Raw genomic sequence first — 24,495 nt, forward strand, 5'->3', positions numbered from 1 at the left:
CCTTGGTGCCCCAGATCAGGCATAATGGTCATCCCAGTAGCAAAGTCAGTCCACCTGCATTTACACTGGACATTTACCTGTGCAAAGACAGCATCAAGCCAGCAGGAGTCCCCTTAATAATACTAGCTGACTGCTTCACATCAGCCTTTAAAGAAGGGCGTGAAAAAGGAGTAAGAAAAATGGGCGTCTCTGGGGTGGGGAGAGGACTCTGGACCAGAGGAAATGGAACCTGGGGGCATGTTACTTTCTTTATCATCTGACCCTGTGGGGACTCGGCCCATATGATCTGATCTGTGGGAAAGAGGGGAAGAAGGAAAGAGGCAGTGAGAGGGGGCAGATAAAAGGGGGTGGGCGAAGGGCTGATCTGAGAGACACCATGGCCGAGCCACACGCAGCTGGCGCACGCCCTCGCCGCGTAACCCTGCTTGTGGGCCTGGCTTCTCCAGCTCCACCAGGCCCTCATTGCCCAGTCTGGGCTCACTGACCATCCTTCTGCTCTTGGGCATACCTCCCTCTTCCCGGTCTCAGCTTCTTCCCGTCCACAGTCCCCTCCGCGGGTCTCACCCTGCCTCTCAGCTGCCATCCAGGGCAGGCCTCGTAGCACCAACAAGGTCTCCCCTGGAATATCACTTCTGCCAGCCCTTCCTGGAGCCCCCATTTTAAATTCCGGCCCTCAGTTGTACTTGCGGGTAACAGCTGTTCCGTGGATTTGAAGGGTCCTGGGTTGGATCCGTCTCCCAGGTTGGAAGCACCATGAGAGTGAATGCAGAGCCTGTCAGAGTGTCCTGCCCCCCACGGCCCACACAGTCTGCAGTGACAGTGGCTGAAGGGGGGAACCAGCCCTTGGAGGGGGGTTAGCAACAGCACTTGTGTTTTCGTCCTCAGGCCACGAGTGTCCGCAGTAGCACGTTATCGCTGTTGAACTAGCAGGATCTGTGCTCTCGTGGACTTTTAAACTCATCCGAGAGATCCAGATGGATTGCCTACCATCTGAACGTCAGAGCCGATCACAATTGGAACTGGGCGTATTGCTGGATGGGTAACTAACTCACAGTGGCTTGGTGTTTCAGGTTGGGATCGTGCAGTACGGGGAAAACGTCACCCACGAGTTCAACCTCAGCACCTACGCATCCACGGAGGACGTGCTCGTCGCTGCCAACAAAATAGTCCAGAGAGGCGGCCGCCAGACTAAAACAGCCCTTGGAATAGACACGGCCAGGTACGGGTTTGAAAAGCCACCCAAAGTCAAAGTCCGCCCCAAAACAGCTGCTGACAGTGTGCCCTCTGCCGCGTTGATGGCACGTTCACCTTGGGCGTGTTTAAGGCCGACTTGTGTAAAGCCAGGTTCGGCCAATTAGCTAGCAGTTGAAGAACCAAGTTTTTCTGTCATAGTCTCACTGTGCCTCAGATCTTTCCTGTAATTCCACAGGTTTATCTGCTGGAAAAATGATAAAAAATCATGGTATTCTACTGAGTCATGTTCTTGGGTGTGAAGACATGAGTGACTATCTTTTCCCTTCATTCTTTGTTTTCAGCTTCTAAGATTTTTAATCTTAAAAAAATGGTTAGTCCACAGCTACTCGATACGTATTTATATGTTAGTATGTCTGTAATTTTACCGTGCCTGATTTGGGGTCATGGAGGATCTCAGACAAGAGCTCTCAAAACGCCGACTTCCAAGTTGCTTTATTGGAAATCATTCTCGGTGCGAAGACGAGAAGAAGTGGGAGGGATTTCCTTTGCGATGCTCACACAAGATCTTTCTGACCTTCTCCAAGTTCCCTCCNATCCAGATGGATTGCCTACCATCTGAACGTCAGAGCCGATCACAATTGGAACTGGGCGTATTGCTGGATGGGTAACTAACTCACAGTGGCTTGGTGTTTCAGGTTGGGATCGTGCAGTACGGGGAAAACGTCACCCACGAGTTCAACCTCAGCACCTACGCATCCACGGAGGACGTGCTCGTCGCTGCCAACAAAATAGTCCAGAGAGGCGGCCGCCAGACTAAAACAGCCCTTGGAATAGACACGGCCAGGTACGGGTTTGAAAAGCCACCCAAAGTCAAAGTCCGCCCCAAAACAGCTGCTGACAGTGTGCCCTCTGCCGCGTTGATGGCACGTTCACCTTGGGCGTGTTTAAGGCCGACTTGTGTAAAGCCAGGTTCGGCCAATTAGCTAGCAGTTGAAGAACCAAGTTTTTCTGTCATAGTCTCACCGTGCCTCAGATCTTTCCTGTAATTCCACGGGTTTATCTGCTGGAAAAATGATAAAAAATCATGGTATTCTACTGAGTCATGTTCTTGGGTGTGAAGACATAATATGAGTGACTATCTTTTCCCTTCATTCTTTGTTTTCAGCTTCTAAGATTTTTAATCTTAAAAAAATGGTTAGTCCACAGCTACTCAATACGTATTTATATGTTAGTATGTCTGTAATTTTACCGTGCCTGATTTGGGGTCATGGAGGATCTCAAACAAGAGCTCTCAAAACGCCGACTTCCAAGTTGCTTTATTGGAAATCATTCTCGGTGCAAAGACGAGAAGAAGTGGGAGGGATTTCCTTTGCGATGCTCACACAAGATCTTTCTGACCTTCTCCAAGTTCCCTCCACCCCCCGCTCCCTCCCTCCCGTTTGCAGTCCGCTCCCCCTTGCAGTCCTCTCCCCACGGGGCCCATGGCCACCCACGGTGGGAGGGCCTTCCCTTGAGATGCTGAGCCCCGATTCCATTCAACTCTTACCTCTCGCCGTGGACCACCTTCGTCCCTCCCGGAGCCAGTACGCTTCTGAACGAGAACCAGGCACTGTCCAAATCCCGGCTAGCCTCGCAAGCAGTTCCGCATGTTAAGGGCCTTTCTGTAAAGTGGCTCGGCACCCGGACGCTCTCCTGAGCTGGTCGCCTGTGCGCTCCCTTCGCCTGCCTGACCAGATCAGTGTTTCATCAGGTGCCATGTCAGGTAACATAGATACTCCAAAGAAGGGGTTGGATATTCAACAATGTTTAATTTCATGTACAGCTTCAGACTCATCAATGTTAGAAAAGCATGTGGCTCCAGTTATACAGGGCTGAGAGAAAGTAACTGCAAACAGATGGGGTGATTTGCATTTACCTGGCTGTTGGATTGCCGGTCTGCAGGCCTGTCTCAGCGTGCTGAACGCGCCCCTCCCGTTCCTGACTCCATGTGACCGCACAGGCAGAGTCCATCAAAGTGCCCTTTGAAAGCTCCAAGCCTGTGGGGAGCTGGGCCTTTTCCGGAGGCAACCATGGAAGCATGAATATTCATCTTTGAGACGGACTAACGGAGCATTCTGGCTGCATTCGCTCCTACATAAACACCACTCCATATACTAGTCCCCACGTGGTTTTGCCCATGCGTCTCACCGAGGCTCCCGCGGTGGGACTCAGAGGTTGTTGACCTTGTGTGCAATTGCAGCGCCGTGTGATAGGACTGCACAGTCTTCTTGCACTTTAGCTTTTCACGTGTAAGCATATTTTTAATGACTCTTTATTGCTTTCAGGCAGAGCCGGTGTCAAACACTATTTTTACTTTGTTGGAAACCTTTCCTTCCCTTTTCATTGTCTCCCAGTTCCAAATATTTTTGTGTCCTTGGATTCCCACCCCAAATATTCTTCCTTTTCAGTAGGGTCACACGTTCAGCACAGGAACTTGATTCTCTTACCCCAAAGAAAAGGGTTCTCCTGGGATTTTTCTCCTGTTTCAAAGCCCGAAGGGAGGTCCCTGGTTAATGTACAGAAAGATCACTGGATGGTGGTCTTTGGGGGTCAAAGGCAATTCACCGAAGACAATTGGAACAGAAGGGCGGACTTGGGAGTCAGCCAGCGGCTACCGCTGCGTCACAGAGAGCCAGCGCTGGGGACACGCTTCCTAGAGAAGGCCTTTTACCACCTCCCCTGCTGAGGTTTGCTCAGTGTGGCCTTGGTTCAAGGGGACCAGGAGGTTTTGGTGATCCTCTAGGGAACTCAAACTGTAAAGGAGACTGAATTTCATGACCTTCACATTGAACTTCATTTAAATACTAGCCTTTACCCCGTCACCGCCTTTCCTTGTGCGCATAAAGAAGTCAGAAAGTCTGTTTGGGCAGCACAGGAGGCGGAGCCACATGGTTCCCTGTGATCAATATTTTTCTCATATTTTTTTCTCTTTAAAATGTTAGGAAAAAATGTAAAATGTAAAAAAGGTACAGCAAAATATGTACGCATCAAACAGCATCAAGACGGGTGTTACTAGCTGGTCACACTTGCTTTAAGCCCCTTGAAAGGGAAGGTTGTCACAGATGAAACCCCTCTGCTCACCTTGCTGGGCTCCTTCTGCTCAGAGCAGACCGCTCCTGTGCCCACACCAGGCGTCCGCGGGGAAACCGCGCGGTGCACACTGTCTGCAAGGTTGATTTGGGAGCGATGTTTACTTGGCATCACCCACACCACGGCTGTTTTCCTCACGGCCAGAGTGAAATGTTAAATGAGCCATTCAGTACAAGGATGGCTGCATTTTATTCCAAAATATGAAAAATACTATATAAAAACCTTTTATTATTTCACTCCTAAGTAAAATATACTCTTTTCTTCCAAGACCATGGAGAGGAAAATGCGCTGAATAAAAGAAAGTAATTGAGAGAGGGAAAGTGTGTGTATGAGAGTATGTGGGTGCAGAAGGCGGGAAAGTGTGTGTGTGAGACTATGTGGGTGCAGAAGACAGGAAAGTGTGTGTGTGAGTATGTGGGTGCAGAAGACAGGAAAGTGTGTGTGTGAGACTATGTGGGTGCAGAAGGCGGGAAAGTGTGTGTGTGAGACTATGTGGGTGCAGAAGACGGGAAAGTGTGTGTGTGAGACTATGTGGGTGCAGAAGACAGGAAAGTGTGTGTGTGAGACTATGTGGGTGCAGAAGGCGGGAAAGTGTGTGTGTGAGACTATGTGGGTGCAGAAGGCAGGAAAGTGTGTATGTGAGAGTATGTGGGTGCAGAAGACAGGAAATGAAAATTGTCAGTGACGGCATTTGCCTCTCTCTCCTGCCGCTGCCTTTGCCCACCTGCCCCAGGAGCCTGCGTCCGGAAACCCAGGCCAGGTCTCTCATTGCCCCTCCAGCCCCCCTTGGCCCTCCAGCCCCCTCCTGCCACCGGGTCTGACCACCTCCATCTGCAGTCGTTAGTCCTCTCCCTGGCTCCATGCTTCCGTCCCCAAGAGCCCCTTCCAGCACGCACAGCCGCACACATATTCCAGTATCTCCCATCTCGCCTCCCCGCTCAGCGCGTGTCCAAGCTGCTCTCTGCCTGTCAGAGCAGGGGTGTCGGGGGTGGGCCAAAGCCGAAGCTGTAGCCCGAAGCAGAAGGAAGAGGCCTGTCCAGAAAGAGAAGGAGTGTTTCGAGGGCAAGGCTAGGAGAGCGAGTAAGATCTGACCTCCTCTAAACCTGGTGTCTGCTCCCGTCACACCCACACTTTGAAGGGTCCAAGGAGGCCTGGGATAGATGGTGATTAGCAAATGGGGAGCCCCCATCTTCTGGAATTGCCCTAACACTAGGGCACGTAGTGGTCATCGTGCCTCCCAGCCTGGACAGTGGAGTCAGTGTGGACCTCGGAGGAAGAGCCCAGGGCTCCCTGGGTTTGTGTTCCCGTTCTGTTCCCCACCCTGCCTCACCTTGTGGGGGTGGGGGGTGGGGGGAGGGTGCTTTATTTGCTTCTCTTTTGTCTGTTTCAGGAAAGAGGCTTTCACGGAGGCCCGGGGCGCCCGGAGAGGGGTTAAAAAGGTCATGGTCATTGTGACTGACGGCGAGTCTCATGACAACCATCGACTGAGCCAGGTCATCCAGGACTGCGAGGACGACGGCATCCAGCGGTTCTCCATCGCTGTGAGTACGAGGCCCGGACACTCTCCGACTCCGGGTGTGACAGGGGTGCTGGCTGCGTGTCAGGGGTGTCAGACGGAAGCCACAGGAGCAAGGTGGGGCGGAGGCACTTCTCCCCCATAGGGGAGCTCTGCAGTGTCAGGGTCCCATCTGGGCCCTCTGTGTCCTCGGTGCCCAGCACAGTGCCAGACCAGGGACTCAACACACCGACACTGAAGCCAAGGAAGGAAGAACGTGAGGAAGGATGGAAAGACGGGGGAGAAAAACACAAGGAGGAAAAGGGAGAGTGAGAGGAAGAAAGGAACAGAAACAAGGGTCAGAAAGGTGGGAAGGGGAGGAAAGAGGAAGGGGAGGGGAAAAGGAGGGAGGAAGGGAGGGAAGGAGGGAGAAGGGGGGAATGGAGGGGATGGAAGGGAACTGAAGACACGCTAGGTTATAAATAAACATTGCCTGCTAATTAATAATTCTTCCCATAATTTGGGAGGGTGGAAAATCAGGGTACGCCACTTACGATAATCTCTAAATGTCAAGGATGATATTTCCACACCCAGAGCATTTTGAGTTGCAGGAAAGAAGCATTGGGTCACCTAAGTTTTTGTCCTCCCCGGACAGTCTAGCCTGAAATATAGAAGTCCCTGCTATAGGAGGGCTTTCCTGGGGGCCCTGCAGTTGTGGGGGCCCCTCTGGGCACGCCACCCCGGGAGTGACTGCAGGGCTGGGAGGAGTCAGGAGAGGCTGGTGGTCGCTCGTGCCCTCTGTGCGGGGCCCAGTCCACGCTGCTCCACGCCCCCCACCGTGCAGCCCAAGTGAAACGGCCAGCAGCTGCAAAGCCGTGTTTTCCCTGTAACGGCACGTAAGCTGGCCGAGAAGGGCAGAGGGACCGGAGCAGACAGTTCTTTTGGTTCGGAGGGAGCGCCCCACCTGCTAGTGATGACGGAGAGAACTAGGCCCAGAAACGCCCGCGTGCTCTCTGAGAACACACCCACCTGCACCAGCAAACCCACCTGCACCGCACAGGGCAACCCGTTCTTAACGCGTGGCCCTTGCCTCCCGAGATGCAAGTGCAGAGAGAGGGGCTGTCTGAATACGTCACACCTCTTATTAGGGACTCTTTTCTCAATCAACTCCTAAGAGTTCTGTGAAATCACTTGATTTCATTTTCTGGTGTCGCCCCATGGTGAGGGACGTTCCGGAAAAGAGACCTTTCAGACTTGGAAAATAAGTCAAGTTACTGCTTCCCTGACACTCTGTGCCTAACAATGGTTTCTTCATGTCTGTTTCCTGCTTACCTCTTTCCCTGTCCCTCCTGGCACCCCAGGTTTAACTTTCATTTCCCCCTTTTATGAACAAGGAGAGCAAGGGGCCACAGCCCCCAGGGCCGTAGACCACACGGCCAAGTCTCCTGACGCCCCCAACCAGACCCACCTCACTGACCGTGAGACCCCAGCCCCAGGCCCCGCGACCCTGGTTTCTCTTTGCTGCTGCCCAGATCCCTGGGAGGTGCTGGGACAGTGCTCACCTGTCCCCACCCCGAAAGAGTCCACAGTTTCTGCACCTCACCCCAGTTTCTACCACATCTACAGAGGTGCCAGCTTAGGAGCACAACGCAGATAGCAGCCTGCGCCATCACCGTTGGCGCAATAAAGCAAGGGAGCCCGGCTCGAGGCCTAGGACATGGACAGGGACTTCCTTGTGGCCCTGGAGCTGCTAAAGCATCAAAGAGGTGGAGTCAGGGAGTAAGCACCCCTCTGTGGCAAAGCTGCCCCCAGCAAACGCGGGTCTGGTCCCTTCGCCAGCCCCTGGGGCCTGTGTGAGTGGACTCCTGCTTTTCCAGGAGTGATGACGCTGAGGAAGAGAAGGGTGGGGGAGGGCAGAGGACACTATGCTTTGGAGTCAGAAAGCCCTTGGTTCTTTTTCTGCCTTTGCCGTGTCCTGGCTCCACGACCGTGGATAAGTTACTTAATGCCCTGAGCTTCAGCTTCTTTATCTGCCAAATATGGTGGTATCGTCTCTCTTCCTCTGTCTCAGATAAAGAATCAGAGAGATAATGACGGTAAAAGCCCCCAGCACAGTGACAGGCCAGTCAGCATTTTTGTGTTAAGGATCTTTATCTCAAGGAGGTTGCAAGCATGAAATAATCGAATCTGTGTTTTGGAGCTATCAGGTATCTCGGAGGTAGATCGTGTTACCTCCTTGCTCAGAAACCTTCAGAGATGTCTCCCTCCCCAAATGACAGACCTACTCGCAGAGGCAGGACCTAAATGACTGCATTTCCAGCCCGAATTTCCAGCCCTCCACTGGGCGGTACACGGTGTCAAGTTTTCACTGCACCGTCTGCTTTTTCATGTGGAGAACAAGATAGAATAAAACAAATCCGTTTCTCTTTCCTCTCGTTTCACCTTCACAGGTAATTCTGTGAATTATCTTTTGACAATTATTGTTCACTATCACCTCTCCATTATTCTAACTATTTCAGTGTCTTCCGTGGTTGAGAACAATTCTGTACGGCCCAGCCTTCACTCGGGGACACCACTCACGAGCAGGGTCTACGGCTGGTCTCTTCAGTAGGCACAGCCAGGGGGTGCCCACCCTGTCCCCGACAACTGGGTACCAAAGGCGCGATCGTTTGCTCAGCCTCCCCCAGAGGGCACAGTCTAGCATCCCAGGTGTCACCGTCAGGCCATGAACCGAATTAACCATCAGCAGCATTAGCACATCAGGGAAACTTCACTGGGAAGAAAGTAGCTGTCGGTGGATGACTTCTAAATTGTAAGCGCATCTTCTATCACCTTTACTTACATTGTGTCTGGCTGCACGCCCAGCATTTCTTGCCGCACATCACAATGTTTCTCTTCGTTGGGCCCTAGTTCACTCTTCTTACTCTGCCTCGCATCTGGTCACCAGGAGGTCCCGTAATTGCATTAATCTTCCTGGAGGACCATGAAATCATGAGTTCCTTTCCCATTTTAATCAATGAATTGTGTGTTATCAAATTGCCCTTCAAAATGGTATAAATAAAAACATGCAAGAAAGTTTCACGCTAGCAATAATGGTTATTTTCCCAACTCATACGTCTTTTCCCCAGTGAATCCTGGGTGCTTTCAGCCTGTGCCAAACCAGGCAGGGGACAGTGATTTTGCGCCCCGCCGTGCGCATCCACGCGGAAGTTTTGCCGCATTTCTCGAGGCCCGTGCGTGCTGCTCTGGAGCCAGTCTGCCTCCGGGGCTGGCCGGCTATCAGCTGGAATGTTCCTCTTACTCCTGTTTCCTGCCTACTGCAGCGATGTGGGGGTGGGGCGGGGCGAGAGTGCCCAGACAGGACCGACGACCAAAAGAATAAGCCATGTCTGTGAGAACCTTGCACACATTTCCCACTAAGCTCTCAGGTTTGGTGCGAGTCCCGAGCTGCTGCAGGCACCCCGGTCCCTGGGCTCTGTTCTGTCACTGGAGGACGTCAGACATGGCCAGCAAAGTCCTCTTGGATATGCAGACTCTCACCTTCGGCGATACTGGCTGGGTCTGTACCCGCCCCGAAACAGGATCACCTGCCTACAGCATTCTAATGAAAGTTGGAGAAGTTGGGAAGTATCTTAGAGATTCACGCACTGGCACACAAAAGGCACCGCTCCACCTAGACGGGAGGTGCGCACTTTACGTTTGACAGATCTGCCTCGAGGGGCCTCCGGCTCTGAGTCTGTGTTTCGGGTAGATAGCAGCAGGACCCCAGGTGCCTGGCCTTGCCATGCTCACCTTTAGTGAAACAGGAGTGATGTATGTGCCGTCGTGTATCTCTTCTCTTTCACGGGAGATGATGTTTTTCCAAGCCACCAGACCCTTGGGTACAGGACCAAAATACATTTCTGTTTTTATATTTAGCCTGTGATGCAGAATCATTCAAACTGGATGCAAGTTATTCACAGTAATTCATGGAAATTCTCTTCTCTTACATTTTCTTCAGAAAGTGTAGTCCCGTATTTCATTTATAAGCTGTATATTTATTCTTTAAGAATATATCATTTGGGCATTTTCCCCACCGAACTTGACCCAGTTGGGGGAGAGGAGGGCTGGCTACAGAGGAGAAGAGGGGACTTGGGGGTGATGGACATATTCTGCTCCCCGGTGTGGTGGGGCCACACAGCACAGGTTTGTCGAGACTCCAAATCAGAGTGCATTATACCATATATAAATTACATCTCAGTAAACCGTACTTCAGAAAATAAACTACATGTTTGAGAAAACCTTCTAGGATATCTAAACAATTGCAGTTAGCTGTAACAGACCATTCCTGCCTCCCTTCCCTATGAAAACAAACGTCCCTATCTGGAGCCCTCGGCTTCAAACAGGAAGTCTCAATTGCTCGCTTTCTAGATCGCCAAGTTAGATTACCTCCGAGTCTACTATCTGTTTAAAATATACATGTATTAGACCGTTCCCTGGTAAGATGTTCAGGAAGAACTGCCAGTTCAAGGTCAAGCAACTTACTTGCTAATGGCTTTGCCAGCAAACAGTGATGTCACTGGCTAGCATAATGCGACGGTCAGAGACATTCGGAAACTATACTGTTACTTTTAAACTGTCAGGTCTTAAAGATGCAGCTGTTAATCAACAGGAATACAAAAGAGGAGACTTTCACGAATGTACAGAATCACCCTTAAAGTCTCCTACACCAACTATAGTTTGTAACAGTTACTATTAAAGAATCTATGCATTCTGGTCATTATCCCTCCAAGCGTATGGAAGTACATACAAATTGCATTGTGCTAAGATACCAAACCACCTCTTGTTCACTGACAAGGTGCTTGAGACCCTCGTTTAATGCACAGAATTTAAGATCTATTCTCACCGTTTCTGTTGCCCCCTAGATCCTTGGCAGCTACAGCCGAGGAAATTTAAGCACCGAGGCGTTCGTGGAGGAGATAAAGTCCATCGCCAGCGAGCCCACCGGGAAGCACTTCTTCAACGTCTCTGACGAGCTGGCCCTCGTCAGCATCGTGGAAGCTCTGGGGGAGAGGATATTTGCCCTGGAAGGTACGGCCGTGTCTCCCCAGTCTGCATGTCCTATCTGCCACCCGAACGCGTGGTGACTGATGGGCCTTTGACGTTAATTCCCACCGCATGGCTAACGTGTATTTCCTGTGTTCGGTAGCCTGCGTGGAACAGTGTGCGTGACTCTGTCGTTGAGACAGATGGCCGTCCCACCCAGAGCGGCGTCTGCCGGGAGCTGTGTTTGTAAGGGACAGGCAGGGCTGACATGAGAGCCATGGAGACGATGGTCAGGGAGACTCGCAGGAACAAAAAAGGGGCCCGCGTGGCTAGAAAATGGAGGTGCTTGTCCAAGTTTCGCCATTGTCACTGTTTCACTGGGGGCGTCTGTGGGACTGCTCGTGTGTGCTAGCCTCTGGATTCATTTCTTTTCTCCGGTTTGCTCCTTGCCCCTCGGCAAGGTCTTCCCCAAACGCTGCCCCGAGCCCAGGGCTGTGAGGCGCTGGGTCCCTGCATTCATCCAAGTCATGTAACTTCTCTGTAGACTTTGTCTTTGCTCTGTCTCTGGTGACTGGCCATCCGGGATGATGCGTCAGGGCCCTAGGGACACGGTGGCAAGTAACTGCATACTGTGGAACTAGGTCCTTCCCGACAGAAGAGAAGTTTTCACAACCGTGTGTCAGGCAAACTGCCAACGTCTCTTTTCCCTTCACGTTTTCTGATAATCTGAACACTCAGTGGGCGAGCCTTCTCCCTCACCGGGGCGAGCCACCAGCCAGGGCTGCCCTGAGGCTGCACCTGACCCAGTGTGTCTGTCCTTGTGAGGACGCACGGAAGGACCGTTGTTTTCACGTTTCGGACATTTGGAAGCACTCTCCCGTCTCCCTGCTGTGCGCCGAGAATGGGAACATGGAGAGGAAGCAGGACAGGCGTGACTGAGAAAGCGAGGACCGTCCTGAGCACCAGGTGACAGGGAAAAGGCACGGGCGACTCACAGAGTTAAAATGTACAGAGAGGGAGGAAATAATTCAGAGCAATGGCCCTCAAACTTTTGTTGGCACGCACCCGTGATAACAGTTTGTTTTGTGACCCAGTGCGCCTACATCAGCGCATACAAAACACAATCTCACAAAACCAGCTTTGCTGTATGCAATGCACTCTGATACTTTCCCACCCCTTCCCTTCTATCCTCTTCTCTTTCAATTAAAAAAAAAATGCTGGCTGAGACTCACCCTGTTGGTTTCGTGACTGGATCACAACCCGTCTGTAGAAAGTTCCGTCTAGACATGACGGAGGTCTACAGACCGTCCCCAGCTACCCGCAGAGCAGCAGCCCCGGAAAGTGCCGGCGTGCTCTCTCCCTCTCTCTTCTTAATCATTGTTCAAGTACAATTATTTCCACTCCCCCCCCACGCACCCCATGCCCACCCCCTTTGGCTTCATCCATGGGACCTTTACACGTGTTCCTTGATGACCCTTCCCCTGTTTTCCCCCATTATCCCCACCCCCATCCCCTCTGGGTACTGTTAGGTTGCTCTTTATTTCAGTGTCCCTGGTTATATTTTATTTGCCTGTTTGTTCTGTTAATTAGGTTCCACTTATAGGTGAGATCATATGGTATTTGTCTTTCACCACCTGGCTTATTTCATTTAGCATAATGCTCTTCAGTTCCATCCATGCTGTCATGAAGGGTGGGAGCTCCTTCTTTCTTTCTGCTTTGTGTAAACTACGGTACATCGTGTAAATGTACCATAGTTTTTTTATCTACTCATTTACTTATGGGCCCTGAGGTTGCTTCCAGCACTTGGCTATTATAAATTGTGCTGCTATGAACATTGGGGTGCACAGGTTCTTTTGGATTGGTGTTTCAGGGTTCTTAGGATATAATCCTAGCAGTAAAATTGCTGGGCCAAAAGGCAGGTCCATTTTTCGTTTTCTGGGGAAACTCCATACTGTTCTCCACAGGGGCTGCACCAGTCTGCATTCCCACCCACAGTGCACTAGGGTTCCCTTTTCTCCACAACCTCTTCAACACTTGATGTTTGTTGGTTTGTTTATGATGGCCATTCTCACTGGTGTGAAGTGGTATCTCATTGTGGTTTTAATCTCTCTGGTGGCCAGTGATGCTGAGCATCCTTTCTTATGTCTCTGGACCCTCTGTATGTCCACCTTGGAGAAGTATCCAGTCAGGTCCTTTGCCCATTTTTTAATTGTTTGTCTTCCTGGAGTAGAGTTGTATGAGTTCTTTATATATTTTGGAGATCAAACCCTTGTCTGAGGCATCACTTGCAAAAAATATCCGGCGCTCTTGTAATCAATCTGGCAAAGATCAGTGAGAAGGGGCCTTCAAGTATTGCGAACATAAAGGTTCCAATAAAGTTAAAGTGCCTCTCAGTCATTTAAACGGGAGGGCAATTCACGAGATTAAGATGATGTATTTGAATTCTTGCTCCATTTCCCCGCTGAAGCCTGTGCTATGAAAAAGGCACTTGCAGACAGGCTCGTTAACAAATTCATGCCAGGAAATACTAGTAAATAAGTCTGATTCCACAGATTTGGTGAATCTCAGGCCTCAGTGCAGGGGCAGAAAGATAGTCTCAAAATACGCTCTGTTTTTAACGTATCTACAAGGCCAATAATTCAGTAACTCCCTACAGAAAGCCACCAAATCAGGGTCGCCTCAGTCCCCTCAGGAGGCTGTGGCTTTGGGGTGGAGGGTGTTTTGAGAGGAGCACATGTCCACGGAGTGCTCCAGATTAGCTCTGCTTTTAGTGAAGAACTTCAAAGTGGGCACAGGAATATATGTATAATAAATATACATTGTAATATATTGTATATATATGAATGAGTGATTGCGAGTGGCATGTGGCCTAGAGCCCTGTCATGAAGCCCCTCCTCATCTGTGAGCGATACCCACAGCCAGAAATTAGAGCACATATGAGCCCAGAATCCGCACCACCTTTATCAAAGAGCGGGGTTCTGGGGATATCTAGGCAGACACACTGACGGGGCTGGTGGAAGCGAGAGACCCCTTCCAAATGGGAATGAAGTGTCCTGGCCTGCGAGGCACCAGGTAAGTCTGGGCTAATGTCTCAGGAGAGCTCCCAGGCCAGAGGTCCCCAACTCAGGGCTTCCGGCTCTCACCGGTGGTGTCAAGCACTAGGAGTCCTGTCAGCACACGAGTGTGTAAGGACACAGCAGGAACAGAATGTCCCACCAACCCCAGACTGGAGCGGAAGCTGACCCCACCCTCTGCAGATTCGCCCCCTCCCCAGCCCAGCCCAGCAGTTTTAGCTTGGGAGATGCAGGGCTGAAAAATGCCCTGAAGGTGTCAGAGCTCTGGTTGGCGAGGACCACGGCTGGACGGGGTCCCTGTCTCCCTCGAGTGGGCAGCATGCTGACGGGGGTTTCCTTTCCCACGTTGCAGCCACGGCTGACCAGTCGGCGGCTTCGTTCGAAATGGAGATGTCACAGACCGGCTTCAGTGCGCACTACTCACAGGTATGTTGACCACCTGAAAACAAAAGAGCTCCTTTCATTTCAAGAAAATAAAAGATGGCTCACGAATATATTTCAGGAATATGAAATGCATATTTTCTGAGGTTTCCCCCCCAAATCAGTACCCAGGCACGGGCATTGCACGTGTGACTTGCAGACTGTGGCCTGAGTGGTCACTCAGACCGTGGTGACATTTCTACCCAAGGCGGCAGATGGCATCCACAAGCATCCCAGTTGGAAAACACGTTCTCCTGCTCGGCTCGCTACTTTGTAACAATTGTGAATCCGGGTTTGAGGTCCGCCCTATGTAGCGATTCCATCTGGCTAAGTGAAGTACTTCATTTTAAATGTTTGCTAGTGATACCGAATGTATCTTTTTCTCAGTGTTAACATCTTCAAGGGTTTTCATTTGTAGTTGGTGGAAGGAAAGGCACCAGGGTCCCTGCAGAGGCGCAATGACATTTCAGGGCACTATTGTGCCGTAGAGCCCGGGGCAGCGCACTTACCAGCCCCTGAGTCTCCTTCTGTCACGTGGATTTGGTGATGATGCGTCTAGCCCCCATGGTTGCCCTGAGGGTTACTCGAGGGGATGTGTGCACGGCACTTTGAGGAGTTCCCATCACGTGGCCAGTGTCGTGTAAGGGCTTGCGCTTGCTACTCTGATGAAATATCAGCGTTTTCTCTCTTTGGCTCAGGAGTGGGTCATGCTGGGCGCGGTAGGAGCCTATGACTGGAATGGGACGGTGGTCATGCAGAGAGCAAGTCAAATCGTCATCCCCCCAAACACCACCTTCAATGTGGAGTCCGACAAAAGGAAGGAGCCGCTGGCTTCCTATCTAGGTAAGGTTGGGACGTTACCGATAGAAGGTTACCGGGTTTTCCTTTTCAGCATCACTTGCTCCTGTTGTGCTGGCTTCCTTAAATTAACACTGTGTAGACAGACAGGTCACTGCCCAGAGTCAGCGGCTTCGCAGGGCCTGGGAAAGCCTCCGGGTCGCCGAGCAGCCGGAGTCAAAACCACAGAGTGTGGAAGCCCTTCCTTCTCGGAGGGGCGTCTAGTGCAGCGGACGATGGAGACTGACAGGTAACTTTTCCGAGGCCTCCCTCGGTCTGGCGTTCTCTTGGATTTCAAGAGCCTTCCTGGTAGACAGGAAGTGAGGCTGGAAAAAGAAAAGTCTGATATCCTAAAAATCAGACTCGTATTCCATTGTGATAAAAACACTGAACATAACATTTACTTTTAAGTTTTTAGGTATATAGCATATATATAGCAGTTTTTAGGTATATGGCATATTATTCTTGCCTATCCATAGTCTCTTAAATATCCTCTATTAGTTTTTTTTTAAGAAAATTCTAATTGTTTTGCCACGTGGCTTCTTCTTTAATGGCTCTATTCAATAAGACAAACATTGAAGTTGCACCCGGTGATGTCACATCAGCCAGCCTCCCAAACGCTTCTCTGGACTGAGAAGGTGTGTGTCTGACCTCGCCTCACTGGAGGTGGGCACCAGGCAGGGGCTGTCTGGGTGGTACCGGGCTTCTTCTGTCACTAACCGATGTCAGTAAACAGTTGAAAGGGCCCAGGATGACAAGGACCCTGAAGGCATGGTTCCCCAGCTCTGTACTCACTCAGCAAATATTTTGGAAATTCCTCTTTTGCCCCAGGCATGGTTCTTGGTGCTGGGGCTGCAGAGGTATGGGAGCAAATACCTTTCTGGTTTTTGTTTTGTTTTGTTTTGTTTTGCACTGGTGTTTTAGCATGCCGGCATTCCTCTCTGGGGTCTTTCTGTCCTGGAGGTGAGTCTTTTTCTTTTTCCCCGTTTCTTCCCATCTCAGAAGGAGGGTAACAGGTATTTACTGGTGGGTTCATGCATCTCCTAATTCGAGGGTGCACATTAAAGCTACAAAGGCAACAAAGTGAAAAAGAATAAAATCCTGAGGTTCTTTAGATAAATAAAAACATATAATGGTAAGCAGCAGCTGTAATGTGAGTGCCCGAACCCCATAAGACATATTGAAACGCATTCATGAAAGCCTAGTCTGTTTCTCGTTAGTCCTGTTGGCTTCCGGCCTGGTTGGAGAGCAGCTACAATATCCGTGCACTGTTCTAAGCATCACACATTATAGAAGAAGGCGCCAAACTGTGCCTTCAGAAGATGATCGAAATGTTACAGATCTGGAAACAGACGCCTTCTACCCATCCCTCTCCCCCCAAACTTGAAGGAAATGATTATTAGAGAACAAAGTATACACCTGCGTGTCATTTAACTATTGGGATTGTGGTGTGAAGTGGCGCAGCTGGGCTTCAAACGCCTATCGAGTTTTCGCATTAAAGCAGGTCTTCAAGAGCATAAAGTAAACCTGACTTTGGAAAACCACAGGTTTTCCAGAAACCAAAGAACAGAAAGATTATGTCACAACTCCCGTGGCAACCTGGAGCCGGAATGCCAGGCTCTCGGCTCCTGTGCCAGTGTTCACTCCGCCCTACAAAATGCCTGATTCTGGGTTGATCAAAGGCGCTGATAAATAACACGTGCCTGCAGGGTGCCAAACACTGAGTTATGATAGAGGACAGCCAGCTAAGCAGGTGCATCTGTCCCTGCACTGAAGAAACTGTGTTTTGGGGTCGGTGGTGCCAGACTGTGAACCAAACGACCAGCGTTGGGGTACCTCGCACGGAGTTGCAGAATCTACCTGAGTCAGCAGGGGGTGAGACTAGATGGCTTCCAAAGCGCCTTCGTGTTCCAAGATCCCATGGAACTGTTTTATGGGAGGTTCTTTGCCATCAAGAACCAGTGAACCCTGAGGCTCCCCCCGGCCCCGTCCTAGCTGGAAGAAGCTCGGGCCGTGTGTCCTCACATGTAAGGGTGGTACATAAATTAGCGTGGCTCTTCCGGAAGGATCCTGGCAGTGTGTGCAGAGAGCCATGAACACGTTCGCTCCACATCGACCCAGAGTTTCACGTCCGAGGCTCTAACCTGCAGAAAACGCCCAGCTGTTTAAGAACAGCAAGAGAGCACTGCTCTTCCTTGTGCTATTATTTATGATAATGGAGAGATAGTGAGTCCTAGGTGTCAAGAAATGTGGGACTAGTTAAGTGAGTGGTAAATCCACCCAACAGAGCATTGAGTGCCCATAAAAGTGACAATTTTAAAGCCACCGAGGTTGTGACAGCAAAGACTAACAGGGATGGGGGCCCTGGGGTGCAATGGGAGACCCTCTGGGGTCACAGGGACTTGGGTCAGTTTTCTGACTCTGCCCCTAGCTAGGAATTTAGGAAAATTACTTTGTCCCTCAAAACTTCAGTTTGCTGATTTCAAATATGGGAATAACTACTGTATATGCATAATAATTATATATATATGTATATGTACTTTGGATTGTCAGGAGCATTAATCAATACCTGTAAGCTGGTTAGTTTCGTACTCGGCAGATTGCAGACACTCACTAGGTGTTCTCTATTGTTTTACTGTTATGTGATGTTACGTGATAAACATTTCTCTTACGAGTATTGTGGTCGGCAGACTGATGACCCCCCAAGGCTTGTGTCCTAATCCCCAGACCCGGACCTTTTATGGCAAAAGGGACTTTGCAGATGTGATTAAGTTAAGGACTTTAAGACGAAGACCTTGCCCTGGGTAACCTGGCCAGGCAGTCCGATCCCATCCATGGCTTGTCCTCTCAGAGACTGTCTTCAGGGCGCGGTCGGTCATAGGGAGCCAAGAGGAGAAAAATTGCCAGAGATGAGCAATGTCGTTGGCTCTGAGATAAACAGACCACCTGGTGGTCTCCAGGAGCCACAAGAGCAAAGAAGTGCATTCTCCCCACCCAGACCGTGGTGTCAGCCCAGGCAGACTTCTAACTTCATAAGATAAATTTGAGAGGCGTTCAGCCACCCAGTCTGCAGCCATCTGTCACAGCAGCCACAGAAAACCAGTGCCTGTGTCATACACGTAATACGGACAGTGATTGACTCCACACCACTGCGGAGCAGTGCTGTGTTCGAACTTCCAGACCTTGAAGGAGCCCACGAAGGGGTGTGCGGCGCCATCATGTGGGCAAAGTCACCCACTTTATTGATAATGCTACAGTGTTTCTGGTATACCGTGTTGTTGTTACGTGACTGAGCTCTTTAAAAACAAATATTCTTAAAGAATCCTCAAGCCATGATTCATAAAAAGCTTGGGGTAGTGGAGGCGTAGAGTGGACTTAGAGAATTCACAACTTGAACATACCTCAGCCAGCAAGGAAAAACTAAGAGAACCTTCATTTTTGACCAGAGTGTTTTGATACAGGATTCTTTTCTGCTCAAAAAGAACGTCTACCCTGTGCTGACGTGATGTTCTTTCTGTTTCAGAAATCATTTCATTAGCTTAGCCACAGGTTAGCGCCCAGAACATTTTGCAAACAAAGTTCAATACACATATATGTAAGGTTCCCTTTAAAACAGAAAAGCACCCAGGAAGGAGGGCAGGGGAGAAAAGTAGCTTTCTTATCCGAAATATCATTCTAAATCTGAAATGAAGCTTTTAAGAGGTTCCCTCGAGTGGGTGACAGATTGAGAAGAGTTTGAATGTGCGGCTGGAATCGATGGGGCTGCAAGCTGTCCGACTCTGGAGAAGCTGGCAGAGGCAGCAAAGAGGCGAACATTCCAGCAACACATCCCTCCCGAGCAGCATCGTATCAGAAAGAAGCGGGAGCCGGAGCTGTCGCTGGTAGCGGTCCCTCAGGGGCAGGGCCCATCTCGCGGTCACCCAGGGACCAACTGCCTTGTCCCGGTATGCGCTTAGCAAGTTTTTTTTTAAAGATTTTATTTATTTATAGAGGGGAAGGGAAGGAGAGAAGGAGAGAAATATCAATGTATGGTTGCCTCTCGTGCATCCCCTGCTGGGAACTGGCCTGCAACCCAGGCACGTGCCCCGACTGGGAATCGAATCATAGTTGTTTGGTTCACAGGCCCGCACTCAGTCCACTGAGCTACACCAGCCAGGGCACGCTTAGCAAGTGGTTTTAATGGTGAGAATCAGGCAGGAGCCTGTTCCCGGCCTCCTCCACCCCTTCCCTGATTTCTAATCATGGGAGACACAAGAGTCAGGGAGATGAAGGGATGGCAGGCAAATGGGGCACCAGCCGGATCCCACCTGTCAGCGCTCCTGCCCCAGGTCCCAGCCCGCTTCCCAGAGAGTGAATTAGGACAGTGGGCGGGGCCTGCTCTTCCGAAATGGGCACACAGGCCGTGCCAGCCGCCGTTCTTTCCGTTTTGTGCTTTCCTTTTTCTGAGCAACAGTAAGTGCGCGTGTTGTAATTATCTTCCTCTCACCAAACTGGCCCTTCCCTGACCCTCTTTCCCCTCCCCTCACGTTGTCACTAGCCAGCTCAGCTTCAGCCAATAACTGCCTGACCTCCAGGGACTGTCCCTGCTGGTAAATGGCCCTAGTTACCAAGTGCCAACCATCAGAGTCCAAGCCCTGAACAGCACACAGCCCCAAGCTGCAAACATAGTTCACCACTCACTTTTAAATATTCTTTTATTGGTTTGCATTTCTCATTCTGAAAACTAAAAGAAAAAAAAGGTAGGGTGTCCTAATCCTAATCCTAACCCTAACCCCTAACCCCTAATGCCTAACCCTAACCCTAACCCCTAACCCCTAATCCTGACCCCCTAACCCCTGACCCTTAACCCCTGATCCCTAACCCCTGACCCTAACCCTCTCACCCCACTTCCCCTGCGTACTTCTCGGCAGGGCAGCACTGCGCACACCAGCGGTTTCCCTCCTTCTTCTCCATTTTATTTGTGTATAAACATGACCTACCGGTTTCCTTTCAAGCAATCTTCTAGGTAGTGACACGAAAACGTGGCCCATTGCGGTTTGAAAGAGAACAGTCTGTTACGAGTGATAAGTTTCAGGAGCTCAGAGAAAGAGGAGGAAGTAGTGTGAGAAAAATATTCCCGAGGGAACTAGGCCCAAGGAATTGTGTTTCTGCGGCACTCGGAGAACAAGACACGTTTTGGTGCGAAAACTTGTTTCTTTATCCAACTCTTGGGAGAAAGTGGAGCTGTCACCTGATGGTGAGATACTCTGTAGGTAAATTATCAATACAATCTTTTCTCAGTGAGAACTACTTATTCGGTGACATTTTCAGAAATAGTCTGCTTTCTGCTCCCGTGATTAGAGCACGTCTCCCTGTGTACGGCCCGCACCTGGCGGTGGTCACTTTTACTTATTGGTTTAGCTCTGTTCTCTAGAGACACAAAGAACAGATTGAATTCTTCGCTCAGAAATTAAAATAATTTGTTTTAAAGATTCAATTTAAAATTCTAAAGGGCATGAAAGCCCCAGTCAAAGGAGGAATGATTAAATATGAAAGGCTGTTCAAGCTGTTTAAATTTTTTAATTGATTGAGTTTGGAGAGAGAGAGAGAGAGAGACCTCTATTTGCTGTTGCACTTAGTGATGCGTTTCATTCACTGGCCGACCCCTGTGTGTGTCCTGACTTCAAACCCACAGTCTTGGCGAATCCAGATGACACTCTCACCAGCGGAGCCGCCCGGCCTGGCCCACCTCACTTATGATCAAACAAATGCAGGTTAAAGTCACAGCGAGTTACTTTGATTAGATTGTGTTTAACATATTTTACGACATCCACAAGTAAATAACAGTGATGATGCATAGTAGTGGAAAGAGTTTGAAGAAAACTCTTCTCTCCTTCAGTAGTTGTTCACGGAATTCGTACAAATGTTCTGGAAACATTTTGCCAAAGGACCATGAAAATTTTGATCCAGTAACCTAGTCGTTAAAATGCACCACCAGAAAAATACAAAAGAAAGAAAAAAATTAAATGTTGAAAGATGTCTTTCCAAGGCTTAAGTATAGTACCAAAAAGTTAAACACCTGAATTTTACCATTCCATCAGGGAATAATCCTTTAGTATAAATACAAGCCTTTATGCTTTTACTCAGAGAAATCACTGCAAGCATTAAAAATTATAATTTAAAACCTAGGCCACGACACAGAAAAGTCTCACATTTGCTATGATGCCAACTATATCAAGTTACTAATTTCCACAGCACAGAGACCCATGTGTCCGGATGAGACAGGATTGACTTATTACAAAGTGGTGAGTTGCAGTTGCGAGAGTCTTTTAGTGACTTTATTTTCTTTTCCCATCCTCTTTGTTACATTGTGCCTTTAAATAAAGGAAAACTGAGGTTGGGGGGAAAATACCTTTTTAGGACAAAAGACTTGTGGTAGCTACTCAGAGAGCACACTCAAAGCTTCTACCCAAACAAACCTGTCTGCGTTTAACATACACACATTTGTTTTTTTAAAGAAAGGAAGTCTGTGTGAAAATGCAGAAGTGTCCTCCCAACCCCCTGCAGTGGCTGTTGTGTTAGTGGGTGAAGACTGTAAGGGGTCATGGGCATCTCTCTTATGACAGGGTACACAGTCACCTCCGCCACCGTCCCCAGAGACGTGCTATACATCGCGGGCCAGCCCCGGTACAACCACACGGGCCAGGTGGTCATCTACCGCATGGAAGGTGGGGACATCCAGATTCTCCAGACCCTCCATGGAGAGCAGGTAAGTGGGGCCATTGTTGTTGTAAATCGGTCCATTGTTACTCTGTGCGCATTTAACTGAAGTGCCCACTTCCCTAACTGAAAAGAAAACCAGTGTCTGCCCACCTCCATTCTGCCTCAGCTGAGAACGGACCAGAGTTGGGTTCCTGGGTCTTCAGTTGGATGGGGGTGGAGCGAAGGTGTGTAGAGAACAGACGCAGATACAGGTGTACAAACCCACGTGCCAGAAAAGAGAGAGGAAACATCAGGAGGGAAGGGTGACCGTGGCTCAGAATGTACGTTCCGAAGGCGGAAGGACGGTTTTCGGCTCAGAGGGGTGCAGAAGGTCATAACGAGAGATGAAGCCCCGTGAGTCTCGAGGGAAAGTCAGAAGGTAGATAGGGAGAAAGAGCAATGAAGAGGCCAGGTGAGAAGAATGTGGGCCCTGACGGTGTGAGGGTTAAACGACAGGTGGGAGAAGAGTCTTTTCTCCTGGGGGAACTGGAAATTATGTGTAGCAAGTAAATTCAGAAGTTTCTCATCAGACGGTATCGACTCTCTGGTGGGACCTGCCACCCTAGGGTGTGTGTGGGGGGTGGGGGGGTGAGTCTAATGGGAACCCTTTCCCTTAAGCTGCGGAGCCCCTAACAGCTGCCCCTCCCCCAGGAGGGGCGGGACGAGCCATCCGCCTCTCCCAGGAGCCCACAAGGAGCTCTCAGGTGGCATGGGTCTCTGTCGCTCGTGTCCTCTGCCCCTGCGTCTCACACGCTCGCCTGGGCTGCTGTGAGGGAAGGAAACGCAGGGTTTCAGCTTCCGTGAGAATCTCTGACATCCACGGGCCGTTTGGGTGTGTTTGTGTCCCAGATCGGCTCCTACTTCGGCAGCGTTCTGACCACGGTGGACGTCGACAGAGACTCGAACACCGACATCCTGCTGGTGGGGGCGCCCACGTTCATGGGCGCGGAGAAGGAGGAGCAAGGGAAGGTGTACGTGTACTCTGTGGACCAGGTAAGGGGCCCGCGAGCTCGGGGCCCGCTGGGGAGTCTCTTCCCTTCTTTGAATTTCAGATCAAAGTTGTAGTGTCTAACTTCCCACTCAGTTTGGGAAAAGACGCAAAGAAGACTGCAGGAATTCTAATAACGTAGTTCAAGCCCGTGGATATTTTCTGCTTCGAAAATGCGAACTATTCTTTTTAAACAGAGTGTATAGGATAAGGATCAATATGCATCACACTAAACTGCGAAGTCAAGTCACAGGCAGCCCTTCTCGAGCTCTTGCCTGGAGCTTGGGGTGACCGCTCAGGCTGGGGGAGTTGGGGGCGCCGGCAGGCTGAGGCTGCAGGGAAGTTTAAGGCAAGGCGGCAGACATTTTCCCCAAACCCCTGTGGCCTTCCGACACTTCTCCGGCCTGGAGTGAGATGCCATTTTCTCTCCTGACTTTAGACGTTCTTTGTTAGGTGAAACCATTCTCCGTTTCTTCATTGGAAGAGGGGTTTTTTGTTTGTTTTTTTGTTTGTGTGTGGAGGGTTCTGTCAACTTTTTTGTGCCCTCTACTGTTTTCCCCTTTTCCCAGAAAAGCGTGCTCCCGCCCACAGCTGCTCCTGCTTCCCGGCCTTTACTGAGCTTTCGGCTTTCTTCACTGTAGAGAGGTTTGGAAAAAGTTGGCTGTGAACAGATGGAGACTTTTCAAAGAAGCACAATATTGCACTAAGAAGGGACAGTGACATGAATCGAGGATTTCAAAATTCAGTTCTTTTGCCTTAAAAAGAGGCTGTGAGTTATGTCCTCACTCAATTGCATTAAAAAGAGAACCCATCAAACTCCTCCATCTTTTTTCCTCACATCTACAATCTGTTCTTTAAAATCTCTCAGCGGCGCCCAGTGTTTCAGAAATTTCACAAACGTGGCCGTTGATGTACAAATGGTTTTACCAGCGCCGATTTCGTACGCACTTAAAAATCCCACTCTGCTCAGTCATGAAGACGTCTGTAAGTGTCCTGTTTCTCTTTCTGCCAGACAAGGTTTGAATATCAAATGAGCCTGGAACCCGTTAAACAGACGTGCTGTTCGGCCCTGAAGCACAATTCGTGCACGAAAAAGAACAAGCACGAGCCCTGCGGGGCCCGTTTCGGAACGGCGATCGCGGCTGTGAACGACCTCAACCTGGACGGACTGAACGACGTGGTGATCGGCGCGCCGCTGGAAGGCGACCACGCGGGCGCGGTGTACGTCTACCACGGCCGCGGCCGGACGCTGCGCAGGCAGCACGTGCAGGTGAGACCGGGCGGGCGCAGGTGGGGGGGGGGGCGCCCCGCTGCAGCCCAGTCCCAGTGGGGGCCCAGTGGGGACCCAGTGGGGATGGCCCCAGGCCTCCCAGCTCGCTTCCTGGGTGTTCGCGTGTCTTTCTTCTGACTGCAGTGGGAAGCTAGGTTTCTCGTTCTCTCCCGTCTTGAGAGAAGAATTACTTTGTATTTCATCTTTTCATCTAGTTGTTTCTGTTATGTGCCACGTATCCTTAACCTGATCTTTCGAAATGGTTAAGAACAAACACACACAGAGAACGGAAGAGCGCTGTTTAGGCCTGCTGAGGCCTGCC

The 24,495-nt window shown here is 50.2% G+C and overlaps 1 protein-coding gene across 1 annotated transcript in view; it reads left to right on the plus strand.

The window, feature by feature from the left end:
- The window catches only part of ITGA1 (integrin subunit alpha 1), a 146,639-nt gene that overhangs the window by 81,930 nt on the left and 40,214 nt on the right, over positions 1-24,495 (plus strand). The window contains exons 7-14 of the mRNA XM_037038493.1: positions 1,071-1,219; positions 5,714-5,864; positions 10,723-10,888; positions 14,270-14,343; positions 15,036-15,180; positions 21,780-21,922; positions 22,765-22,908; positions 23,916-24,173. Coding sequence (XP_036894388.1) covers positions 1,071-1,219; positions 5,714-5,864; positions 10,723-10,888; positions 14,270-14,343; positions 15,036-15,180; positions 21,780-21,922; positions 22,765-22,908; positions 23,916-24,173 — 1,230 coding nt within the window. The remainder of the gene's footprint in view (positions 1-1,070; positions 1,220-5,713; positions 5,865-10,722; positions 10,889-14,269; positions 14,344-15,035; positions 15,181-21,779; positions 21,923-22,764; positions 22,909-23,915; positions 24,174-24,495) is intronic.

The sequence above is a fragment of the Sturnira hondurensis genome, unplaced genomic scaffold (assembly GCF_014824575.4).
Source record: "Sturnira hondurensis isolate 20B ecotype Veracruz unplaced genomic scaffold, ASM1482457v3 Scaffold0024400, whole genome shotgun sequence".
In the NCBI taxonomy this organism is placed as follows: Eukaryota; Metazoa; Chordata; class Mammalia; order Chiroptera; family Phyllostomidae; genus Sturnira; species Sturnira hondurensis.